The sequence below is a fragment of the Gymnoscopelus microlampas genome (assembly GCF_963454915.1).
Source record: "Gymnoscopelus microlampas genome assembly, chromosome: 19".
Classification (NCBI taxonomy): Eukaryota; Metazoa; Chordata; class Actinopteri; order Myctophiformes; family Myctophidae; genus Gymnoscopelus; species Gymnoscopelus microlampas.
In genome coordinates this window covers 2,245,148-2,267,673 of record NC_139956.1, presented here as the reverse complement: position 1 = coordinate 2,267,673, position 22,526 = coordinate 2,245,148, and the positions used below count along the sequence as shown (strand labels likewise).

General features: G+C 42.3%; 1 protein-coding gene across 14 annotated transcripts in view; it reads left to right on the top strand.

The window, feature by feature from the left end:
* LOC311034799 (NACHT, LRR and PYD domains-containing protein 12-like) overlaps window positions 1–22,526 on the top strand; it is a 136,470-nt gene that overhangs the window by 106,878 nt on the left and 7,066 nt on the right. For 4 of the 14 annotated variants that reach the window (XM_084042800.1, XM_084042802.1, XM_084042790.1 and 1 more), the window contains 11 exons: window positions 115–216; window positions 1,469–1,897; window positions 3,403–3,649; window positions 8,189–8,302; window positions 10,311–10,424; window positions 11,103–11,216; window positions 12,641–12,754; window positions 13,135–13,248; window positions 13,472–13,701; window positions 14,686–16,528; window positions 18,213–18,386. In XM_084042800.1, coding sequence (XP_083898926.1) covers window positions 1,564–1,897; window positions 3,403–3,649; window positions 8,189–8,302; window positions 10,311–10,424; window positions 11,103–11,216; window positions 12,641–12,754; window positions 13,135–13,248; window positions 13,472–13,701; window positions 14,686–16,528; window positions 18,213–18,386 — 3,398 coding nt within the window. In that variant the 5' untranslated portion in view covers window positions 115–216; window positions 1,469–1,563. The remainder of the gene's footprint in view (window positions 1–114; window positions 217–1,468; window positions 1,898–3,402; window positions 3,650–8,188; window positions 8,303–10,310; window positions 10,425–11,102; window positions 11,217–12,640; window positions 12,755–13,134; window positions 13,249–13,471; window positions 13,702–14,685; window positions 16,529–18,212; window positions 18,387–22,526) is intronic. The other 10 variants (XM_084042798.1, XM_084042797.1, XM_084042787.1 and 7 more) reach the window with 7 other exon arrangements.

The window sequence follows — 22,526 nt, the reverse complement described above, 5'->3', positions numbered from 1 at the left end:
GGCAATCGGTCGCTGCGTTCATGATTTGATTGATTTGCCTACAACTACTATCAGCAGTATTCTTTCATAATATTGTCTTTCTAAAGATAATCCTTTGTCACTGCCAAAATAAAGCAGAAAATACCAAAGACTGTGACAGAGAGGATGCCCTGCAGCAAGGAGCCTGGGGTGGGATTTGAACCACGGCCGGCTGTGGTACAGTACGTTCTCTACCAGGTGAGCTACCGGGGGCCGGCACAACCTCGTCTTCTAATGATGTAGTGACATGTAGACATGATATAATGATGTAGTGACATGTAGACATGATCAATGATCTAATGATGTAGAGACATGTAGACATGATCAATGATCTAATGATGTAGAGACATGTAGACATGATCAATGATCTAATGATGTAGAGACATGTAGACATGATATAATCATGATCTAATGATGTAGTGACATGTAGACATGATCAATGATGATCTAATGATGTAGAGACATGTAGACATGATCAATGATGATATAATGATGTAGTGACATGTAGACATGATCAATGATCTAATGATGTAGAGACATGTAGACATGATCAATGATGATATAATGATGTAGTGACATGTAGACATGATCAATGATGATCTAATGATGTAGTGACATGTAGACATGATCAATGATGATATAATGATGTAGTGACATGTAGACATGATCAATGATGTAGTGACATGTAGACATGATCAATGATCTAATGATGTAGAGACATGTAGACATGATCAATGATCTAATGATGTAGAGACATGTAGACATGATCAATGATCTAATGATGTGGAGACATGTAGACATGATCAATGATCTAATGATGTAGAGACATGTAGACATGATCAATGATCTAATGATGTAGAGACATGTAGACATGATCAATGATCTAATGATGTGGAGACATGTAGACATGATATAATGATGATCTAATGATGTAGAGACATGTAGACATGATATAATGATGATCTAATGATGTAGTGACATGTAGACATGATCTAATGATGTAGAGACATGTAGACATGATCAATGATGATATAATGATGTAGTGACATGTAGACATGATCAATGATGTAGTGACTTGTAGACATGATCAATGATCTAATGATGTAGAGACATGTAGACATGATCAATGATGATCTAATGATGTAGTGACATGTAGACATGATCAATGATCTAATGATGTAGAGACATGTAGACATGATCAATGATGATCTAATGATGTAGTGACATGTAGACATGATCAATGATGATCTAATGATGTAGTGACATGTAGACATGATCAATGATCTAAGGATGTAGTGACATGTAGACATGATCAATGATCTAAGGATGTAGTGACATGTAGACATGATCAATGATCTAAGGATGTAGTGACATGTAGACATGATCAATGATGATCTGATGATGTAGATCAGTTGTTCATTCAGTTTGACAATGTCTCTGTCTCCCCCAGCTCATCTGACCAGCCAATAGAAACAATGACTTAAATTCAACAATCAAAGTTCCATGTCCACCGACCAGGACCACTGACAGACATCCGGCGCCAACATGGGCGGTCGCAAGATTCTCCCACATTTTCTTCTCGTCCTCCTGTGGATTACGGATTCCTACCTTAATTCACCACGGAATTTACACCAGATGGAGATGGAGAAAAATGTACTTGAAAAGCAAGAATCCCATAACAATTTCTACCTGCACACCGGTACGGAGCGGAAACATCTTGGTTTTGGTGCTGCAGCGATATACTCCACGTTGACCTCAAACCCGGATCGTAAGAATAAAGCCCCGAGTGGTCGGATGGATCGAAGGTGTATGATCTTCCTGTATCTACTACTTTCGGGAGACATTGAGCTCAACCCTGGTCCTGTCCTCAAATCCTTCGGTAGGTTTTCTGATCTGCACGGCCTCTATCAGTTAATTATCCAACCCACAAGGGTGTGTGATTTTACTGAAACCACCATAGGTCTCATTCTAACATCGGACAGGTCCAACATTTCCAAGAGTGGGGTTATTGTTTGCGGACTAAGTGATCATTATATGATCTTTTGTACACGTAAAAAGATAAACCTAAGGCCGGCTGTCAAAAAACAGTCGTATCTAGATCCATTAAAACCTACTCTAGTGAGTCCTTTAATCACGGACTGGAGAGACTGGACTGGTCCGATGAACTCAGCAGTACACAGGTAGATGAATCATGGCAATGCAATGGGCCTGGTCTACAAGATACTCTACACCACAAAGACACCCATGTACCTGTCAAACTACTTCACAAACGTCAATGAAGTCCACAATCACAACACCAGAGGGAGCTCCACTAATCATGTTCAACCTAGATTTTTCTCAAACAACTCGTTCTCCTGCTATGCCACAACAATGTGGAATACCTACCAACAGTCGTGAAGGAGTGTGAATCCCTACTCTCCTTCAAAACTGCCCTAAAAGAGTACCTACAGGTGGCTGAAATTCAGAACTGGTCCCTGTAAAAGTCAAAGCCACCCCCCCCCCCCCCCCCCAATGTTTACTGTACATATTTGTGTTTTCTTTTTCTAACTGTTTATATGATGTTTTGCATAGTAGTGTATATTTGTCTGTCATTAAATGTTTTGATGAATTGAGTGAAAAGGACCCAATGGAAACAAGCCATAGGCTTTCTTGGGTTTTAAAAAATAACTTTGTGATATTGATTAGTAATCCTCCCCAGAAAGTCTATATGCATGTTTGATGGGTGTTTTAGGGAAGGGAGAAGAGTCTGGGACGTTTTGGAGTGTTGTCCAGGGTGTTTTGGAGTGTTGTCCAGGGTGTTTTGGGAAAGGGGGAAGAGTCTAGGACGTATGGAGCGTTGTCCAGGATGTTTTAGGGAAGGGAGAAGAGTCTAGGATGTGTGGAGTGTTGTCCAGGGTGGTTTAGAGAGGGGAGAAGAGTTTAAGACATATGGAGCATTGTCCAGGGTGTTTCAGAGAAGGGAGAATAGTCTAGGATGTGTGGAGTTGTGTCCAGAGTGCTTTAGAGAGGGGAGAAGAGTTTAAGACATATGGAGCGTTGTCCAGGGTATTTCAGAGAAGGGAGAAGAGTCTAGGACGTGTGGAGTGTTTTCCAGGGTGTTTTGGGAAAGGGGAAAGAGTCTAGGAAGTGTGGAGCGTGTGGAGCGTTGTCCAGTGTGTTTCAGGGAAGGGAGAAGAGTCTAGGATGTTTGTTGTCCACAATGTTCGGACAACATCAGTTGTTTGTAATGAGGGTAGGCAGCAACCAAAAGTCAATGATTAAATGCTTTCTACCATGTTATGTTTCTTGTTATGAAGCATTATAGCATATTATTATACAATGTTACAAGCTGATCGTAAAAAAACACTATGTTTCACCAAACAACTACATTTTCATTCCTCTTAGCTTCAGAAAAACGGTTTGTCGACCAACACCAGCCTGATCTGATTCAGAGAGTGAAGCTGGTGGATCCCATCCTAGATCTGCTCCTTGCTGAGGGTGTCATCACCCAAGAGGGCTACAGAAATGTGAGGTCTAAGTCCACCACTCAGGAGAAGATGAGGGAACTTTATCCACTCCTGAACTCCAGCAAAGCCAAAGACATGTTCTACAAAGGTCTCGAGGAACATGAGAAGTTACTTCTCAATGAGCTGTAAGTCATTTTCATTTACATTCAGTCCAAACATTGCATTCGTAGAAGAGATTAGGTACCTTTTTCAGGCCTTGATGCTTTCAGTGTTAAAGGAGACACATCATGAATTTAAAAAAAAATTTTGATATTTAATATCATATGGTGTATGTCCCTCAAACCATTTTCAAAAGGTCTGAGCCTAAATCAACACTCAGATATACTCATCCCAAGTCAATTCTCTCAGGCTTATAAAGCACTTTCAGCTGCAATACCAAAACGTCCTGTTGGGCAGAGGGGTGCTACTGAGCAATTCTAAATACTCAGAATACATGGGCAGAAAATTTGGTGATGTAAGCAAACTTGCCATTCTGAGATGGCCTGTTCAGACACGCCCATTTTGAAAATCTCTGAAATGAGAATGAATGACTGAATGTTAAAAAAAAAGACACTGGGGAGCCCAAAAAATACCAAAAAAATAAAAAAAAAGTGAAATTCATGGTGTGTCTCCAATAATATGAATCATTATCATGTATCCTCTTCATTTCCAAGAGATGAAGTTGCTTGTATGTTTTTCTTGTTGTGGTGCAAACATAACATGAGCTCTAAGTCAGATGATCTTCAAGAGGCAAAAAAAATAGGTGGGGTCGGCGAAAGGGCCTTTCTGTGTGGAGTTCGCATGTTCTCCCTGTGTCCCCTAGGGTAGTTAATACCCTCACAAAAACATGTAGTAATCCTGGTCTCTATACCGCCTCCCCCATGACAGCCGGGTCGCCTGATGCAGGGGAAAGGAACTGGTTGGAATAACGTGTTCCTTCCACACGCTACGTCCCCCCGGTCAGGTGACAAGAAGGTCAGTTGGCTCTCATGCATTGAAGGGGAGGCATGAGCTCGGCCCTGGGCTCCCTAGGCTGGTGGGGGGACTGTAGTGCCCAGGATCACTTAGAAAATTGGCACCGGGTGAAAAAGGTTTACAAAATCGTGGGATAAAAAACATTTACAATCTGGACCTCCACAATCGGCATGGCGAGAGAGTATGTTTTGCACCCAGTCCTTCCGTCCGTGTGTGTGCGTGTGTGTGTGTGTGTCATTCTGTCTGTGGACAACTAATCTCCGGCACCATTGGCTTGATCATAGCGAAACTGTGCAAAACTGTGCGCACACTCACTCCCTGGATAATAATTTAGAACCTCTACCAGGAGGCCTTTTTTTTTTTTTAAACAGTACTCCTACAGATTTTGTCCAAACATCACGCAAATTGGTACACAGTGTCTCTATAGTAATTAAACGAAGATTTCAAATTTTTCATATTCCATCCTGATTGGCTAAAGATGGCTTCCAAAGTTTGCAGGCGTGCTCCGTTTTGAACAAAATGCCTCAAATCATGATCACAGCATACAAATTCTGTGAAATTGTGTACGCACATTCCCACTAGGCAGAGAACGAAATGCCTGTATATAATTATAACACCTGTGGCCATGAAATAAGCACAGAAGCACAGAAATCTGAACGTTTATATAGATGTACGTGTTGTAAATAGAGAAATGCAAACACCAGGTGTAAGTTCAACCATGACGCTTGACTTCGAGCTAACAATGCACTCCACTCTTCAATCCAATCTTCAGAGAAATTCTTCCATACAAACGAACGTCGAGCGACCTGTTGTTTAGCTGGGGCCACCCTCACCTATAGCTGCTGTGTTTGCAACATGTGAGCAACATAATTTCTTTGGTTTGGGGTGTTTTTGTAACATTGAAAATGAATGAATAATCCTTTCTGCTGAGCAGATCAGCGCGACTTTCGCTGTGCGCAGCAAGTTTAGCAACGCCACGGTTTCAGTTGCCAGTTCTGTGAGAGAAATAAGCAGCCAGGTCTAGGAAAACGAGCCCAAAAGAAGCGACAATGGGCCACATGAGCACTTTAAACCTACTGTATACATCGGCTATTTGAAAATAGCAGATCTACAAGCTCACAACGCGTCACATCGCGAGCGACGCGTTGTGAGCTTGTACATCTGCTATTTTAAAATACAAATCTTGGGGGCTAACTTATAATAAAAAACCTGGCAACACTGGCTCATCGTGGGAAGATAGGCGGTGCTCAGAGTGAAACCGGAGAACAATGCTAGCCATGACCAATCGAAACCACTATGCAAATCTCGGCCAAATGTCTCTCCACCCCCCAAAATAACACACAGACTCGCAAATTAAGCAGCCTACTTTGCCATATAAATGTAACCATTTAATGATTCTAAAACGACTATCTTTTGCAATACAGACCTTCTTTAACATTCGAACTGTGTTAATATGAAAAAATACGAAGAACACAAAAAAAAAATCGTATTTAATTTGCTGTTTTCTACCCTTTCTCAACTGGCGAGTTGATGCCCAAATCACCAGCCCTGCTCACATATAGCCCATATTAGACCCAGACATGGGTGACCAGTTCTAAAACATGCCCACTTAGCCCATTCATAGCCCATTTGAGACCCAGACATGGGTGACCAGTTCTAACCCAATGCCACTTAGCCCATAGATACCCAGACATAGATGACCAATTCTAGCCCATGCCCACTTAGCCCATACATAGCCCATATGGGACCCAGACATGGGTGACCAATTCTAACCCATGCCCACTTTGCCCAGATATAACCAATATGGAACCCACTTTTGTGTTGCCAGTTCTAACCCATGCCTACTTTTTCCCACATATAGCCCATATGGGACCCAGACATGGGTGACCAGATCTGACTCTTGCCCACGTAACCCATATTTAGCCCATATGAGACCCAGACATGGGTGACCAGTTCTAACCCGTGCCCACTTAGCCCATACATAGCCCATAAGAGACCCAGACATGGGTGACCAGTTCTAACCCATGCCCACTTAGCCCATATATAACCCATATGAGACCCAGCCATGGGTGACCAGTTCTAACCCACGCCCATTCAGCCACACATAACCCTTACGGGACCCAGACATGGGTGACCAGTTCTAACCCATGCCCACTTAGCCCATACATAACCCTTATGGGACCTAGACATTGGTGACCAGTTCTAACCCATGCCCACTTGGCCCATATAGAACCCATATAGAACCCACCAAATTTGTCCAGTTCAAGCCAAAGCCCACTTAGTCCATATTTAACCTACATGGAACCTACTAAAATTGCCCAGTTCAAGCCCATGCCCACTTAGTACCCAAGTAACCCACATGTACCCCATATGGTGCCCACGTGGACATGTTGGATGGGCATATTTATTTGTATGTTTTCATCATAAATCAATGCTCTATTTTACACTTTGTCATCTGACAGTGTGGCGTCGTGACTTTTTTGGAAATACATGGTTTCACACGGCAAGGGAAGTCTGGTTTACATTGTGAATGAACAAGTGTGATCCGGTTTCCTTCCATATGTGCACCGCACGCACGCACGCACGCACGCACGCACGCATGGTTAACCAAGAACCTTTCAAAACCTGAATCTTTAAAGAACAAGAGAATAGTGATTTATTTACATTATAATCAGAACCATCCCTGAACGCAGAGGTACATCTTGAAAAAAAAAAGAAAAAAGAGCTTGTAGATCGGCTGTTTTAGAGAACAATATCTAAATGCAATTTCTGAGTTGAGGGTTCCCAGAGGTCAGGGTTAGTAGCACCTCCTGTGCAGAACCTAAATGAGGTTGTGAAAACTTTATCTGAACCTGAGGCGTAGTTTATGGAAATACATGTCATGACAACATGGTTCACTTAATTCTTAGTTGATTATAGCCAATAGAGTCTAATAACAGTGTGTCCAATCTTTAGCTATAGATTATAAGTTACTGTGAATGAAGTCGTACAAATCACAACGTGGTGAAGCTTTACTACACATCTATCCTTCCATCCATCCATCCATCCATCCATCCATCCATCCATCCAGCCAACGCTATCTAGATTGTTTGTTCATGAAAACTGGAGCTGATGTGGTGCGCATTATTTATTTTGGGTGCGCATGCGCACCTGCGCACCAGTTATGTGCACCCCTGACTATGGTTCAGATCTCAGGGTTAGTAGCACCTCCTGAGCAGAACCTAAATGAGGTTGTGATAACTTTATCTGAACCTGAGGCGTAGTTTATTGAAACACATCCACAACCTGGGAAATACATGTCATGACAACATGGTTCACTTAATTCTTAGTTGATTATAGTCAATAGAGTCTAATAACAGTGTGTCCAATCTTTAGCTATAGATTATAAGTTACTGTGAATGAAGTCGTACAAATCACAATGTGGTGAAGCTTTAGACACATCTATCCATCCAGCCAACGCTATATTGATAGTTTGTTCTTGAAAACTGGAAATTATGAGCCTGTACTTTTTTTTTTTACACATGTAAACCTGTGACAATAAAGTTGAATGTGATGTCCATATGCAACAATATAGGAGAGAAATCCCAAGATGTTTGACTATGTTATTCTTCTGTAATGGGACGTAGCCGAACCGTAACCTAACGATGAATAATCTTGAACAAAGTGACTTATTCAGTTCACATAATCGTATAAACATTGTTTTATTTCAGAAGTGTTCACCACAGACCAGAGTCTCCAACACCCAGTTGTATGTCTATGAAGAGTGACTGGTCTAAAGGAAGACCTCCTGACTTCAGCAATGAATCTGGACCGCCACACATACAGTATGTGAATCCTCCTATACAATATACACAACTCTATACAATATACACACTATAACACTATACAATATACACAACACTATGATCTCATGATAAGCTTCATGTGTACATTTTGTATTTATTGATGTATGGATTCATTCATTTATTTGCCCATGATAATCAGAACTACCCCTGAAGGGAGAGGTACATCTTATAAAACATAATAAATAAAGAAATACATCACATGGATGCAACTGGGACGCATCATCAGTGTTGTAGCCTGGGGTCATAGGGTGTTTCGGGTCTCGCAACATACAACATACACCCTCGCCCAGGTGACCCAGCCAGGGTTGATCAAGCCCCGACTTACGTCCCAGTAGCACCCACGGTCAGTCCTATAGGGAAAGACAGGGCCAATCAGCCCGCTTCTCCAGAACTACTCTGCCGGAACTCGGGGGAGGCTCTGGCATGTGGAGGGACTAGGCTCTGTGGTTGGCCTCCTGGCCGGGCTCCTCCTTCGTCTCACCAGGTCCAGGACCTGAGCGCTGTACCAGATCCTCCGTACATCCCGATCCAAACATTTCCTTCTGGCGTGATGGTTCCTTGGGCCGATACCACTAGATTGGGCCGTCTAATGGTATTAGCTCCGCTTGCGGTACGCTGGAATGGAATGGCCCTCCTAAAGGCCTCACCGCGGGTTTGTTGGGCTTCTTCCTCACGGAAGACGCAGCATGGGGCGCTAACCCATACTGCTCCCGGGATACCGTCTACATTCCGGCTGTCAACAGTCTCTCCTGTGGTCACCAAACTATTCCTGGTTGTCACGTAGTCTATAAATTCCTATGAGCCACTATAAATAGAATAACTAATAAAGAAATACATATAATACTAAACTCAATAAAATAATTAAAATAGCTGGTCTACAAGCTCAAAATATGTTGCAAAGTGACACTTTAAGAGCTTGTAGATCGGCTAATTTAGAAAACAATGTTTAAGTAAACATTTTGAGTTGAGGGTTCCCAACTCTCAGGGTTAGTAGCACCTCCTTAGCAGAACCTAAATGAGGTTGTGAAAACTTTATCTGAACCTGAACCATAGTTTATGGAAACACATCCACTACTTTATCTGAACCTGAACCATAGTTTATGGAAACACATTCACTACTTTATCTGAACCTGAACCATAGTTTATGGAAACACATTCACTACTTTATCTGAACCTGAACCATAGTTTATGGAAACACATTCACTACTTTATCTGAACCATAGTTTATGGAAACACATTCACTACTTCATCTGAACCTGAACCATAGTTTATGGAAACACATCCACTACTTTATCTGAACCTGAACCATAGTTTATGGAAACACATTCAGTACTTTATCTGAACCTGAACCATAGTTTATGGAAACACATCCACTACTTTATCTGAACCTGAACCATAGTGTATGGAAACACATTCACTACTTTATCTGAACCTGAACCATAGTTTATGGAAACACATCCACTACTTTATCTGAACCTGAACCGTAGTTTATGGAAACAGATACACTACTTTATCTGAACCTGAGGTGTAGTTTATAGAAACACATTCACTACTTCTCTATCTATCGACTATCGTAAAAACTAAAAACTAAAAGCCTGGAGATCGAGGCTAATGGAAACACATCTACAACCTGGGAAATACATGTCATGACAACATGGTTCACTTAATTCTTAGTTGATAAGAGCCAATAAAGTCTAATAACAGTGTGTCCAATCTTTAGCTATAGATTATAAGTTACTGTGAATGAAGTTGTACAAATCACAATGTGGGGAAACTGAAATATCTACCTATCCATCCATCCATCCATCCATCCATCCATCTATCCATCTACCTATCTCTTGATAGTTTGTTAATCACATCACTGGAAATGATGTGAGCCTGTACTTTATTACATCTGTAAACCTGTGACAATAAATAATAATGGGATAATAACACTAAAGTGACTTATTCAGTTCACATAATCGTATAAACATTGGTATGATTTCAGAAGTGTTCACCACAGACCAAAGTCTCCAACACCCAGCTGTGTGTCTATGAAGAGTGACCGGTCTAAAGGAAGAGGTCCTGACTTCAGTAATGAACCTGGACCTCCACACACACAGTATGTGAATCCTCCTATACAATATACACAACTCTATATATGACACTATACAATATACACACTATAACACTATACACAACACTATAACACAACACAACAATGTGATCTCATGATAAGTTACATGTGTACATTTTTTTTTTATTAATTTATTGATGTATGGATTCATTAATTTATTTAACCAGTATAGTCAGAACTACCCCTGAAGGGGGGTACCTCTAAAGAAATACATAAAATAATTAAAATAGCTGATCTACAAGCTCACAATGTGTTCCCAGATCTCAGGGTTAGTAGCACCTCCTGAGCAGAAGGTTCTGAAAACTTTATCTGAACCTGTGCTGTAGTTTATAGAAACACATCCACAACTGAATCAAAACCTGAGCCGTAGATTATGGAAACACATCCACAACTTTATCTTAACCTGAGATGTAGATTTTAGAAACACATCTACATCTTTATCTGAACCTGAGGTGTAGTTTTCAGAAACACATCTACAACCTGGGAAATACATGTCATGACAACATGGTTCACTTAATTCTTAGTTGGTAAGAGCCAATAGAGTCTAATAATTGTGTCCAATCGTTAGCTATAGATTATTAGTTACTGTGAATGAAGTTGTACAAATTGAACAAAGTGACTTATTCAGTTGACATCATCGTATAAACATTGTTCTAATTTCAGAAGTGTTTACCACAGACCAGAGTCTCCAACACCCAGCTGTGTGTCTATGAAGAGTGACTGGTCTAAAGGAAGACCTCCTGACTTCAGTAATGAACCTGGACCTCCACACACACAGTATGTGAACTACAAGCTCACATACTAGTCTGAAAAGTTGAAGACCCCTGGTCTAGTCTAACATTGTCACTGTCGTCCATATTACAAGTGTAAATGTCTATCTACTTTGTTCATTCAATCCTGACCTAACATGAGAGTGTACAAATGGAACCAAATGGACCCTTACAGGTCTGTAACTCTAAGTGTACACATGGAACCAAATGGACCCTTGCAGGTCTGTAACTCTGAGAGTGTACAGATCTGTAATCTACAGAGTGTAACTCTGTAGCACAGCCATGCCACAGAGCTCATTTGTGATTTAGGCCTAACACAGAAATCCTGATTTCCTTCACTTTGTCCATTAATGACCACAATATGAAGCTGATTGACCACATATTGGTGCTACAGAATATTGTGCTCACTGCTATTATGTTTTTGTTGTTTTTCCATTTGCTGCAATGTTGAGTACCCAAAACGTTTTATTCTCTAATACTTGTATAATGGTTATTAAGTTAACTTTTCGGTAACACTTGCTATGCATACCATGTCTACAATGCATTATACACTTACGTATAATGCATTATAATGTGCTTATAACACTGTATAATTATAGTTATAATAACTCAATAATGCTCATAATGATTTATAACAATTATCATAACACATTATAAAGCATTCTAACTTGACTTAAGGTCAACTATTACAAGTAAGACGCGCGAACGCCGGAAGCGAACTGTCCTCAAACTAAGGCGTTTTCAACTTGCCTTCCGGCCTGAAATATGCACAAATGACATGGAATTCTTAGATATCCCAATAGATGAACTCGTCTAGATGCTTTTAGATGTGTTATTTTTGACTGTAGCTGCTATATTTCTCTCAGAGGAGTGTAATTAGTCAACCAGGGGCAGGCGGATTTCAGCCACACTGCAGAAGAAATCTGAAACTGTCCTCAAACGAAGGCGTTTTCAACTTGCCATCCGGCCTGAAATATGCACAAATGACATGGAATTCTTAGATATCCCAATAGATGAACTTGTGTAGATGCTTTTAGATGTGTTCTTTTTGACTGTAGCTGCTATATTTCTCTCAGAGGAGTGTAATTAGTCACCCAGGGGCAGGCGGATTTCAGCCACACTGTAGTGCACAGTCACACAACCCGAGTCACACAGACACACAACCCGAGCAGGGTTTCATAGTAAGCTCCACTTGCCGGGAGGGGCCGAAAGCGCGCCTCCTTCCGCTGCGTTCGCAATAATTCTCTCTATAATCTTTTAAAGAAACAAATAACCACTTATATTGACTTATAATGACAGTATAATGCAATTTACCTTTAACAGGTAACAATGCATTGTAGGGGTGATAAAGCATTATAACATGATTATAATGTCAATACATTATAAACCACATTCACATGCTAATTGTATATATATTTGTTGTGATTCCAGAAGTGTTTACCACAGACCAGAGTCTCCAACACCCAGCCATCTGTCTATGAAGAGTGACTGGTCTAAATTTGAACCTCCTAACTTCAGTAATGAACCTGGACCTTCCGACACAAAGTATGTGAATCCTCCTATACAATATACACAACACTATAACAAAGTGATCTCTTGCTATGTTACAAGTGAAAACTATGTCAAAACAAGACAAAGATTTGAATAACGGTGTGTCCTCCCTGTCCAATAGATTGTAAGTTACTATGTGTGCAGTTTGTGAATGAAGTTGTACAAATCACAATGTGGTGTTCAGTTGTGAAGCTGTACTATACAGACTGACTGACAGTCTGCATGTTTTTGTTGTTGCTAGTGCAACATCCAGGAGTCGTAATCCAAGATGTACTCTATTATACCTGTATAATGGGACATAACAATAAATAATCTTGAACAAATTGACTGTTTCATTCACATACTACTTGTATATAAATGTGTTATGATTCCAGAAGTGTTTACCACAGACCAGAGTCTCCAACACCCAGCCTTCTGTCTATGAAGAGTGACTGGTCTAAATTTGAACCTCCTAACTTCAGTAATGAACCTGGACCTTCAGACGCAAAGTACGTGAATCCCCTCATACAATATGCACAATACTAACAAAGTCAAACCACACGAAAAACAAGACATAGTGTCAACAGTGTCACCTCCTTGCTCAACTAATGATTTTAAGGTATGTGTGAATGAATGTTGCACTATACCAGCTGGCTGTCCTATCTATACAACAATCTATCGAGTCATATTAGTCTATGGTATACTTATAGTAAATGTTCTTCATGTCCACAGAGAGAGGAAGAGGAGCAGTTGTGTTGTGACAGAGCAGGCGTCCAGGTGTTCAGTGTGTGAGGAGGTTCTGACAGATCCAGTCCCTACCAGCTGTGGACGCTGGTTCTGCAGACAGTGCATCACCTCATACTGGGACCAGTCTGCTCCAACAGGACAACGTGACTGTCCCGAGTGTGGAAAGAGATTCAGAACCAGACTGAAGACACCCAGTCAAACCAGCAGTGGACAACGTAAGATTGGACACAATGTACACTAATTAACATTTCTTCGGGGAGGTGACACGGTGGCGTAGTTGGTAGCGCTGTCGCCTCACAGCTAGAAGGTCCTGGGTTTGATTCCCACCTGGGACGCTGTGGGCGTGTCCACTCCTCCGCGTCATCAGTGCCCATACCCTAGGTGGGGTTGGCAAAAGGGCCTACTCTGTAGGCTACCCCCCTTAGGGTAGTTACCCTCACAAAAATATGCAGTAATGCTGGTCTCTATACTGCCTTCCCCTGGTCGGCCGGGGCGCCTGATGGAGGGGAAAGGAACTGGTTGGAATAGCGTGTTCCTTCCACGCGCTTCCTACCGGGTAAAATCCCCCCTGTCGGGTGATAAGAAGCGGCTTGTTAGCTCTCATGCATTGAAGGCATGAGCATGAGCTCGGCTCTGGGATCTCCCTAGGCTGGCAGAGGCAGTGTACTGCCCAGGATTACTTATACAATTGGCACTGGGAGAAAAAAATGGGGTTGCAAAATCGTGGGATTAAAAAAACGTAACATTTCATGTTAATAATTGACTAAATGTCCACAATATGTCATCAGTATCCATGTTTAAATAATGATGCTAAAGTATCAACTCTGTACGAAAACCAGTGATCCATTGTTGTTTCTTTTTCCTGTTTTTCTTCACAAATGTAAGTTTGTGTGGAGGGCTTTAACCACTTAAACCCCATATGTGGTTAGTGGAGACCCTCAGGGCTCTAAAACAGAAAAGACACTAATAATGACTATATTAGTGTCTTTTCTGTTTTCACTCTACATTAAATATCTTTGCTGAAAAAGGCTGATCTACAAGCTTACAGATCAGCTTGTAGATCTGATATTTTCTGTGAATACGAATGTTGGGGTTTACATGATTAAATGAATAATGTGCAATTGTGCATACACAGCTGTAAGTATGTAAAGTTATAAATGAAGCTGAATGTTTAAAATGTCTTCATTCTCTTCTCATAGCAGTGCAGCAGGATTTAAACGTTTATAAGATTGGTTTGAACCGTCTTGATCGTGTGACAGAACACATCACTGAAGAGACAGGAACATCCCTTACTGACATCTTCACAGAGCTCTACGTCACAGTGGGAGAGCGTGAAGGGGTTAATAACCAACATGAGGTTTGGCAGCTTGAGACCGTTTCCAAGAAGAAGACCCTCCATGACACACCAATCAACTGCTGTGACATCTTTACCCCCCTGCTCCCTGGCAGACAGACACCCATCAGAAGAGTTCTGACCAAGGGCGTCGCTGGCATTGGAAAAACATTCTCTGTGCGTAAGTTCACTCTGGACTGGGCAAAGGGTTTGCAAAATCAAGACGTCATTCTCCTGGTTCCCTTTTCATTCCGGGAGCTGAACTTGGTCAGAGATGAGCAGCACAGTCTTCTCAACCTGATCCATGTTTTCCACCCAACATTAAAGAATGTCACAGCAGAGCAGCTCACTGTCTGGAAAGTTGGTTTCATCTTTGATGGTCTGGATGAAAGCAGGTTTTCAATTAACTTCCACAACAATGCTATTGTTTGTGATGTCACAGTGACATCATCAGTGGATGTGCTGTTGACAAACCTCATCGAGGGGAATCTGCTCCCCTCAGCTCTCCTCTGGATAACTACCAGACCTGCAGCAGCCAATCAGATCCCTCCTGCATGTGTTGACATGGTGACAGAAGTACGAGGGTTCACGGACCCCCAGAAGGAGGAGTTCTTCAGGAAGAGATTCAGCGATGAAAAGCTGGCCAGCACAATCATCTCACACATGAAGACATCAAGGAGTATCCACATCATGTGTCACATCCCACTCTTCTGTTGGATCACTGCTACCGTTCTGGAGGACATGTTGAAGACAGACGAGACAGGACAGCTGCCCAAGACCATGACTAAGATGTACAGCCACTTCATGTTGGTCCAGACAAAGAGGAAGAAGCAGAAGTATGATGAGACACATGGTGAGGTGAAGAGAAAAGAAAATACAAAGAAAAGAAACAAAAAAGAGAGAATCAGAGAAAAAAGAGAAACAGTGAATCAACAGCAGTTCATGAAGACTGACAGGGAGGTTCTTCTGAAGCTGGGCAGGCTGGCGTTTGAGCATCTGGAGAAAGGCAGCATCATGTTCTACCAAGAAGACCTGGAAGAGTGTGGTCTTGATGTGAAAGACGCCTCGCTGTACTCAGGAGTGTGCACAGAGATCTTCAAAAGAGAAAGTGTGTGCTTCCAGAGAATGGTCTACAGCTTTATTCATCTGAGCATCCAGGAGTTTCTGGCTGCCGTCTACCTGTTCCACTGTTTCACAGAGAGGAACATGGAGGTTCTGGAGTCATTCCTGGGGGGCCATGTCAGTTCCTTGGAGGCCTTCCTGCAGAGAGCCATGGAAAATGCCCTGAAGAGTAAAAACGGCCACCTGGACCTCTTTGTCCGCTTCCTTCATGGCTTCTCACTGAAGTCCAACCAGAGTCTGTTAGGAGGCCTGCTGGGTCAGACAGAGAACTGTCCAGAGAGCATCCAGCGAGCCATCAACAACTTGAAGGAGATGACCACTAAAGATTACTCTCCTGAGAGAATTATCAACATCTTCCACTGTTTGATGGAGATGCACGACCACTCAGTATTTCAGGAGATCCAACAGTACCTGAAGTCAGGGAATAGATCAAAGACTGAACTGTCTCCAGCCCAGTGCTCAGCTCTGGCCTTCATGTTGCAGATGTCAGAGGAGGTTCTTGATGAGTTTGACACGGACACATACAACACATCAACGGAGGGGCGGATGAGACTGATCCCAGCTGTAAGGAACTGCAGAAAGGCTCGGTTAGTAGTCATGTGAATAGAACACTTATTAGAACAGAGTCAACCTTCACACCTACAGTAACACTATAACTAGAAATGATGGTTAATATAAAAGCTCCAATAATACTGTTTAGGTTTCAAATAGTGACTGGAGGCATTGTGTTTATTTGCACATAAAGACCAGTCCTCAATAAAGCTGGGTAAAACAACTTAGAATCTAAACACCTGTAGTAACTGGACTGAACTGGTTTGAACTGATTGTCAATCTCAACCTTAGAGCCCAGCGCTCTCTAAAGAGGGTAAACATAAATCTTACTTTTAGAATTCGTAATGCATCTTATGTTTATCCATTCGCCTCCTCACGGCACACTAGTACTGGAATTGTCTCCAAACTTTGCACACATATAACTGATGGGTTGGGACATTGAATAGGCTGGCTTTCATGCTTTCAAGTGATGGATTTGGGGGGGGTTAATATAAATATATATAAATATAAATGTATTTACACAAACGGTTATACTGTTGCGGATTACAGGGACATTTTAATCACAATCAAATGTGCGCTCCGCCTGCCAAGGCACACTCGTGTGTACAACCAAACCCTTGCACTTTGCAGATAAGACTAGCTCCAAGGGTTGTCGTAAGTGCAAGTGCTAAATCTGTGGGGAAGATAGCTTAGCGCTCTGATAGCTGGACACCGCAAGTTACTTTAAGATTAACCACACCTCAACGCATAAAGTTGGCGCACGCCACTGTGGTATCTTTACAATCTTAACACATTGGCTGCGTTCTATTGAATCCTTAGAACGCAGGCTTCCAAAGACGCAGATCTGTGTTTTATTTAAAAAAATAAAAAGAAATTGACCCAAAGACCAAGGAGATATGATTTTTCGAAGATTTAGACTCCCATCCACTTCCTTGTTAACACATTGAATGCCTAAAACGAATTAACTCGTTTTTAGCTTTTCATCACTTGAGTGCCAAGATCTGCTAAAAACGAGTTAACTCGTTTTTAGTAAAAAAATAATTTTTCAAAAATTTTCAAATTTTTTTTTTTTTTTTTTTTACTTTTTTTTTTTTTAATTTGACCCAAAGACCAAGGAGATATGAATTTTCGAAGATCTTTACTCTCATCCACTTCCTTGTTAACTTAAAACTTTAAAATTTTGTATCTCGGCTCCTGGGTACTTTTTTTTTTTCCATTGAAAAATCTCTGGCATGAATAACAATAGGCAGTGAAAATAATTCAGGCAGTCAATGTGTTAACTTAAAACTTAAAAATTCTGTATCTCGGCTCCTGAGTACTTTTGTTTTTTCATTGAAAAAGTCTGGCAGTCTACTGTAGAAAATAAATAAATATTTCTGGCAGCCAATGTGTTAAGTGCAAAGCAATTGCGGGTTGGGAAGATGGACGGCACAAGCCGCTATAATAAGTTTTAGCGAATAGTGCTGGTCATGGAACATTGGGCCCGAAATAGCAATAAATTCTGTGTTTTGGTACAGTATTGACTACGTGGTTCCTTATACAGAAGAACTCACTACTACTTAATAAATATATGTAGTTCCAGTGGTGCATTTGGCTACATGGTGGCTCTGTACTTTACGTGCAACATCTCTAACTAACAAGAAGTAAGATCTCCTAGCTAACTTACTTTATAGTGAGCGTGGTCTAATCTCTCTCTGATTTTACATTTTATCTTTACAGACTTGTTTGCTGTAACCTCCAACAGACACACTTTGAAGTTGTGGCTTCAGCTCTCAGCTGTAATCCTTCCCATCTAAGAGAATTGGATTTGAGTGTGAACAAACTCGAGGATTCATTCATGGAGCCACTCTCTGCGGCACTGAAGAGTCCACATTGCACACTTGAGACTCTAAGGTAATTCAGAATCAGCTTTATTGTTACATCACAGGTTTACAGAAGTAAAACAGTGTGTGAAATTAGTTTTTGTGCATAGATCCCATCGTATCGTTATTTCCAAGAAAATTAAGGGAAGAAGCAGAAGAAGGGGGGCAAGGGGGGCAAGGGGGGAAGGAGTTCAAACAAGAGAACAAAAAACAAACAAGTTAGCTACATATTTACATATGTTACCTGAGATAAGATATAAAGTTGAGTGAGCATAGCAGCAGATGTATACTGTGCATGATATACTTATGGACGTTAGTTAAGGTGCTAGAAAAACACAATAAAGGAGACAAAAGTCAGTGCGTTGTACATGGGATTAAGGTGCAAAAATGTCAGTGCGTGTCGACCGCATAATCCACATAAGGTAGACTGACACTGGTATAATCCACAGGTAGGTCCGAGACCAGCCTGAAAGCACCGCCTGTCATCAGGCAGTCTTGACGGCAGCCAGGTGAAACTGTTCAAGAACCTGTTGGTGCTGTTCTTGATACTGCGGCAGGCCCACTTGCCGCGGTCGCTTGACCTTGATGATGCGCTGGGCTTTGACTACACACCACTTTTTGTACAGATCCTGGAGCGTGGGGAGCTTGCCTCCCATTATGCGCTCTGCTGATCGTACTACTTGTGTAGACTTACTTTTCTCGGGCTGTACAGTTTCCACACCAGGCCGTAACACAGCCTGATGAACGCCTTCAACTGAGCTGTTGTAGTATAGCCTGAGGATGCGGTGTCCTACTCCGAACTTCTTCAGGCGGCGGAGCCAGTACAGTCGCTGCTGAGCCTTTTTCCTCACGTCTGGTGTGCGTTGAGCTTCTCCTTGAGGTGTACTCCGAGGAACCTAAACTCGCTGACCCTTTCCACTGCAGCGCCATCGATGAGGATGGGCACATGATCTCTCCGCGGCCTCCTGAAGTCCACGATTAGCTCCTTGGTCTTGCCGACTTAAAGACGCACTGCAGTGACATTTTTGGTCATTTTATTTTGAAGGTTCAGCCTGAAACGCCGGCTCAACCGACAGAAGGTCCCATCTCTTCAGGCTATGGGACGTTGGATCTCAATGACTTCAGCCGTGTGCAACACGGCTAGTGTTTGTTTACAAGTGAGAGAGACGGCCAGTGAAGCACGTTTGCTACTACCTGGCTTATTTCTAACCTATAATGTTTTAAGATACATATTTTAGTGTGCAGATGAAGTTTAAAATGAGTAATACACTCATCTTCAATGAGATTCAAAACGGAGTATCCCTGTAATTAAAATCAGCTGTGTTTGAAGAACGTGCAGCTATGGGAATCAAACAGGTGCATGTAATCAAGATTCATTTATATTCATGAAGGCTGCGTTATGTCATCACGCAGCACGTTTTCGTTCACAGGAAGTAATTAAGATTGGCTTTATAGGGACTTTAGATATAAAAATACACAAAAATGGGTTTCTTTCATTTTTTTTGCCATCTATTGTTAGGTATGCCCATATGATGACCACGGATATGCTCTAAAAGTGTGAAAAACATATTTTTCATTTCACTACACCTTTAAAGGACAAGATTGTTCTCCCGGCACCAGAGTGCCAGTGAGTTGATCTCATCTCTATAGTCATACTCGTCATTGTTGACGATTCGCCCCATCACTGTCATGTCGTCCACATACTTTATGATGGTGTTGGAGTCATGTGTGGCTTTGCAGTCATACGTGTATACAGGGAGTAGAGGAGAGGGCTCAGCACGCATCCCTGGGGTGCTCCAGTGTTGAGGGTCAGGGGGTCAGATGTGATGCTGCCCATTCTCACCACCTGATGTCGGTTGGACAGGAAATCTTGAATCCAGTTGCACATGCTTGGGTGTAGCCCTAGGTCTTCTTCAAGTTTTGCTGGGACAATGGTGTTGAATGCTGAGCTGTAGTCCACGAACAGCATACGTACATATTTGTCCTTCAGCAGCTTGTTGTCCACGTGCGAGAGGACGGTGTGGAGAGCCATGGCAATAGCGTCATTGGTGGATCTGTTTTTGCGGTATGCAAACTGCCACGGGTCCAGCGAGGCAGGTTAGCGTGGAGTAGATGTATTCCCTCACCAGCTTTTCAAAGCATTTGCTGACTATCGGGGTGAGAGCGACGTTTCCACGTTTCCGGATTTGAAACCAGTTCATGTAGTTGTACTCCACTGTCGATCCACGGTTTCTGACTGGGATAGATCCAAACTGTCTTTTTTTTTAATTATGTTGTCTATGCACTTGCTGATAGAACCAGTGACTGAGTCTGAGAGTTCATTGACATGACTCCCAGCGGCGTCCTTAAACATCCCCCAGTCAGTCTGGTAAAAACAGGATTGCATAGCGTCCGTGTCCTCAGACCAGGTTCGGACCTCCTTCTCAACGACCAGTTCCCTTTGGATGGCGGAGAGTATCCATCTTTTGGGGTGTGTAGCAGTGGTCAAGAATATTGTCACCACGGGTGCTGCAGGTGACATGCTGGTGGAATTTAATTCAATCTAACCTCGGCCTGCTCGGGAGTCACACACTCACACACGCGGACACATAGGGTTCCAGTGAAAACACCAGACTTTATTCAAGCCATGTGTTTGCGCTGTGCTCTGAACCACTGTAGCTAGCCGTACTTGTGTGGTCTGAGTGGGACTCTCGCTTCCCCGTAGTTTGTAGATAAGCTATTTTCGAGAAAATAATGATTCCTCCATACTAGGGTGCCAGGACTCCCAGGGGCCTTGTTGGGGCTGAGTTCCCACCTAGTTGGCACCAGGTGTGTCTGTTCCGGGGGTCCGCGGAGACCACTGATCAAATGACACTCGTAGCCCACCTCTTGCAAGGCCCCTGCTGGCAGGGCCCGAACAAGGTTTATGTGCGGAGAGGGCCAGGGGCCCTGTCTTCGCACTCCTCCGTGGCTGACCCCTGGCCGAGACTCTGCAATTTTTGCTTAAATTCTCGATAGCTCCTGGGTGAGACAGGGTCGAGCCTTATACCGCCGGATTTGTCTCTCCAAGGCCGATAAAATGTCTTAAGGATAAGGATAAGGATAATTCCTTTTAACAGGTCGTTCATGAAAGTCCTTGCGGTCTTGTTTCCAATGAGAACCTGTGAGCAATTAGGGGTTAAGAGTCTTGCTCAGAGACAAATTTCATTTCATCGACACATATGCTGGCCTGGAATCGAACCTGGGGCAACCAGGCCCTCTGGCTCCCTAGACGGGCTCACTAAACCACTCAGCTATGGCCTTTTCAGGCCGTGTCAGCTATGGCCAGGTCAGTACTCCCCAGACAGGCTGGCGGTCTCCATGAGCTAAAAAAAACTTTGTAGATCTGCCTTTTTTGGCTAAAATGTGATAGCTTTGATTGATTTTTGATTTAATACTTTATTTAGAAAGACATGGTAACAGTACATGGAAGTATAAATCACAATACAAGGTCCTCTAAACTGGATCGCTCATAAAAGCACTTAGCTTATTTAATTGAGATCCCTGTGCACTCAAATCATGATGACATTTAAGAAGACATACAAATATACACTGCTATGCAGAGCGTCATACAATCAGCCTACAGGTTACTGGTATGAAAAACAAGAAATATGTACAATAGACAGTTTTAGGAGGCGGGGAGGGGGGGGGGGGGGGGGGGTAGGGTAAGACTTTGACAGGGGCCAGTTTGGAATTGCAGCCTCCTGAAGGTGATTCTTTAGGGCAGTTTTGAAAGTGAGTAGGGTTTTACACTCCTTTACTCCTTTGGGTAGGGCATTCCACATTTTTGTTGTATAGCATGAGAAAGAGTTCATTCCCTTGTTTGTGCCAAATCTGGGTTGAACATGATCAGTGGAGCTGCCTCTGGTGTTATGATCGTGGACTTCATTTACGTTTTGGAAGTATTTTGACAAATACAGGGGGATCCCAATGTTGTGGTGTATCTTGTAGACCAGGTCCATAGCAAGTTGCCAAGTTGACGTTACATCTTTCTGAACTCAGTAGCTCGGAATTCCTGTTTTCTGTCTGTACGTAAAGATTATTTAGTTAGTTCTGCCTTCCTGCTCAGACCAGGTCCGTTAATAGTTGGTTGTAATAACATTCTCTATCCAGGAGTAATGTATTTTATAGCAGATAACCAGATGTCTAGTGT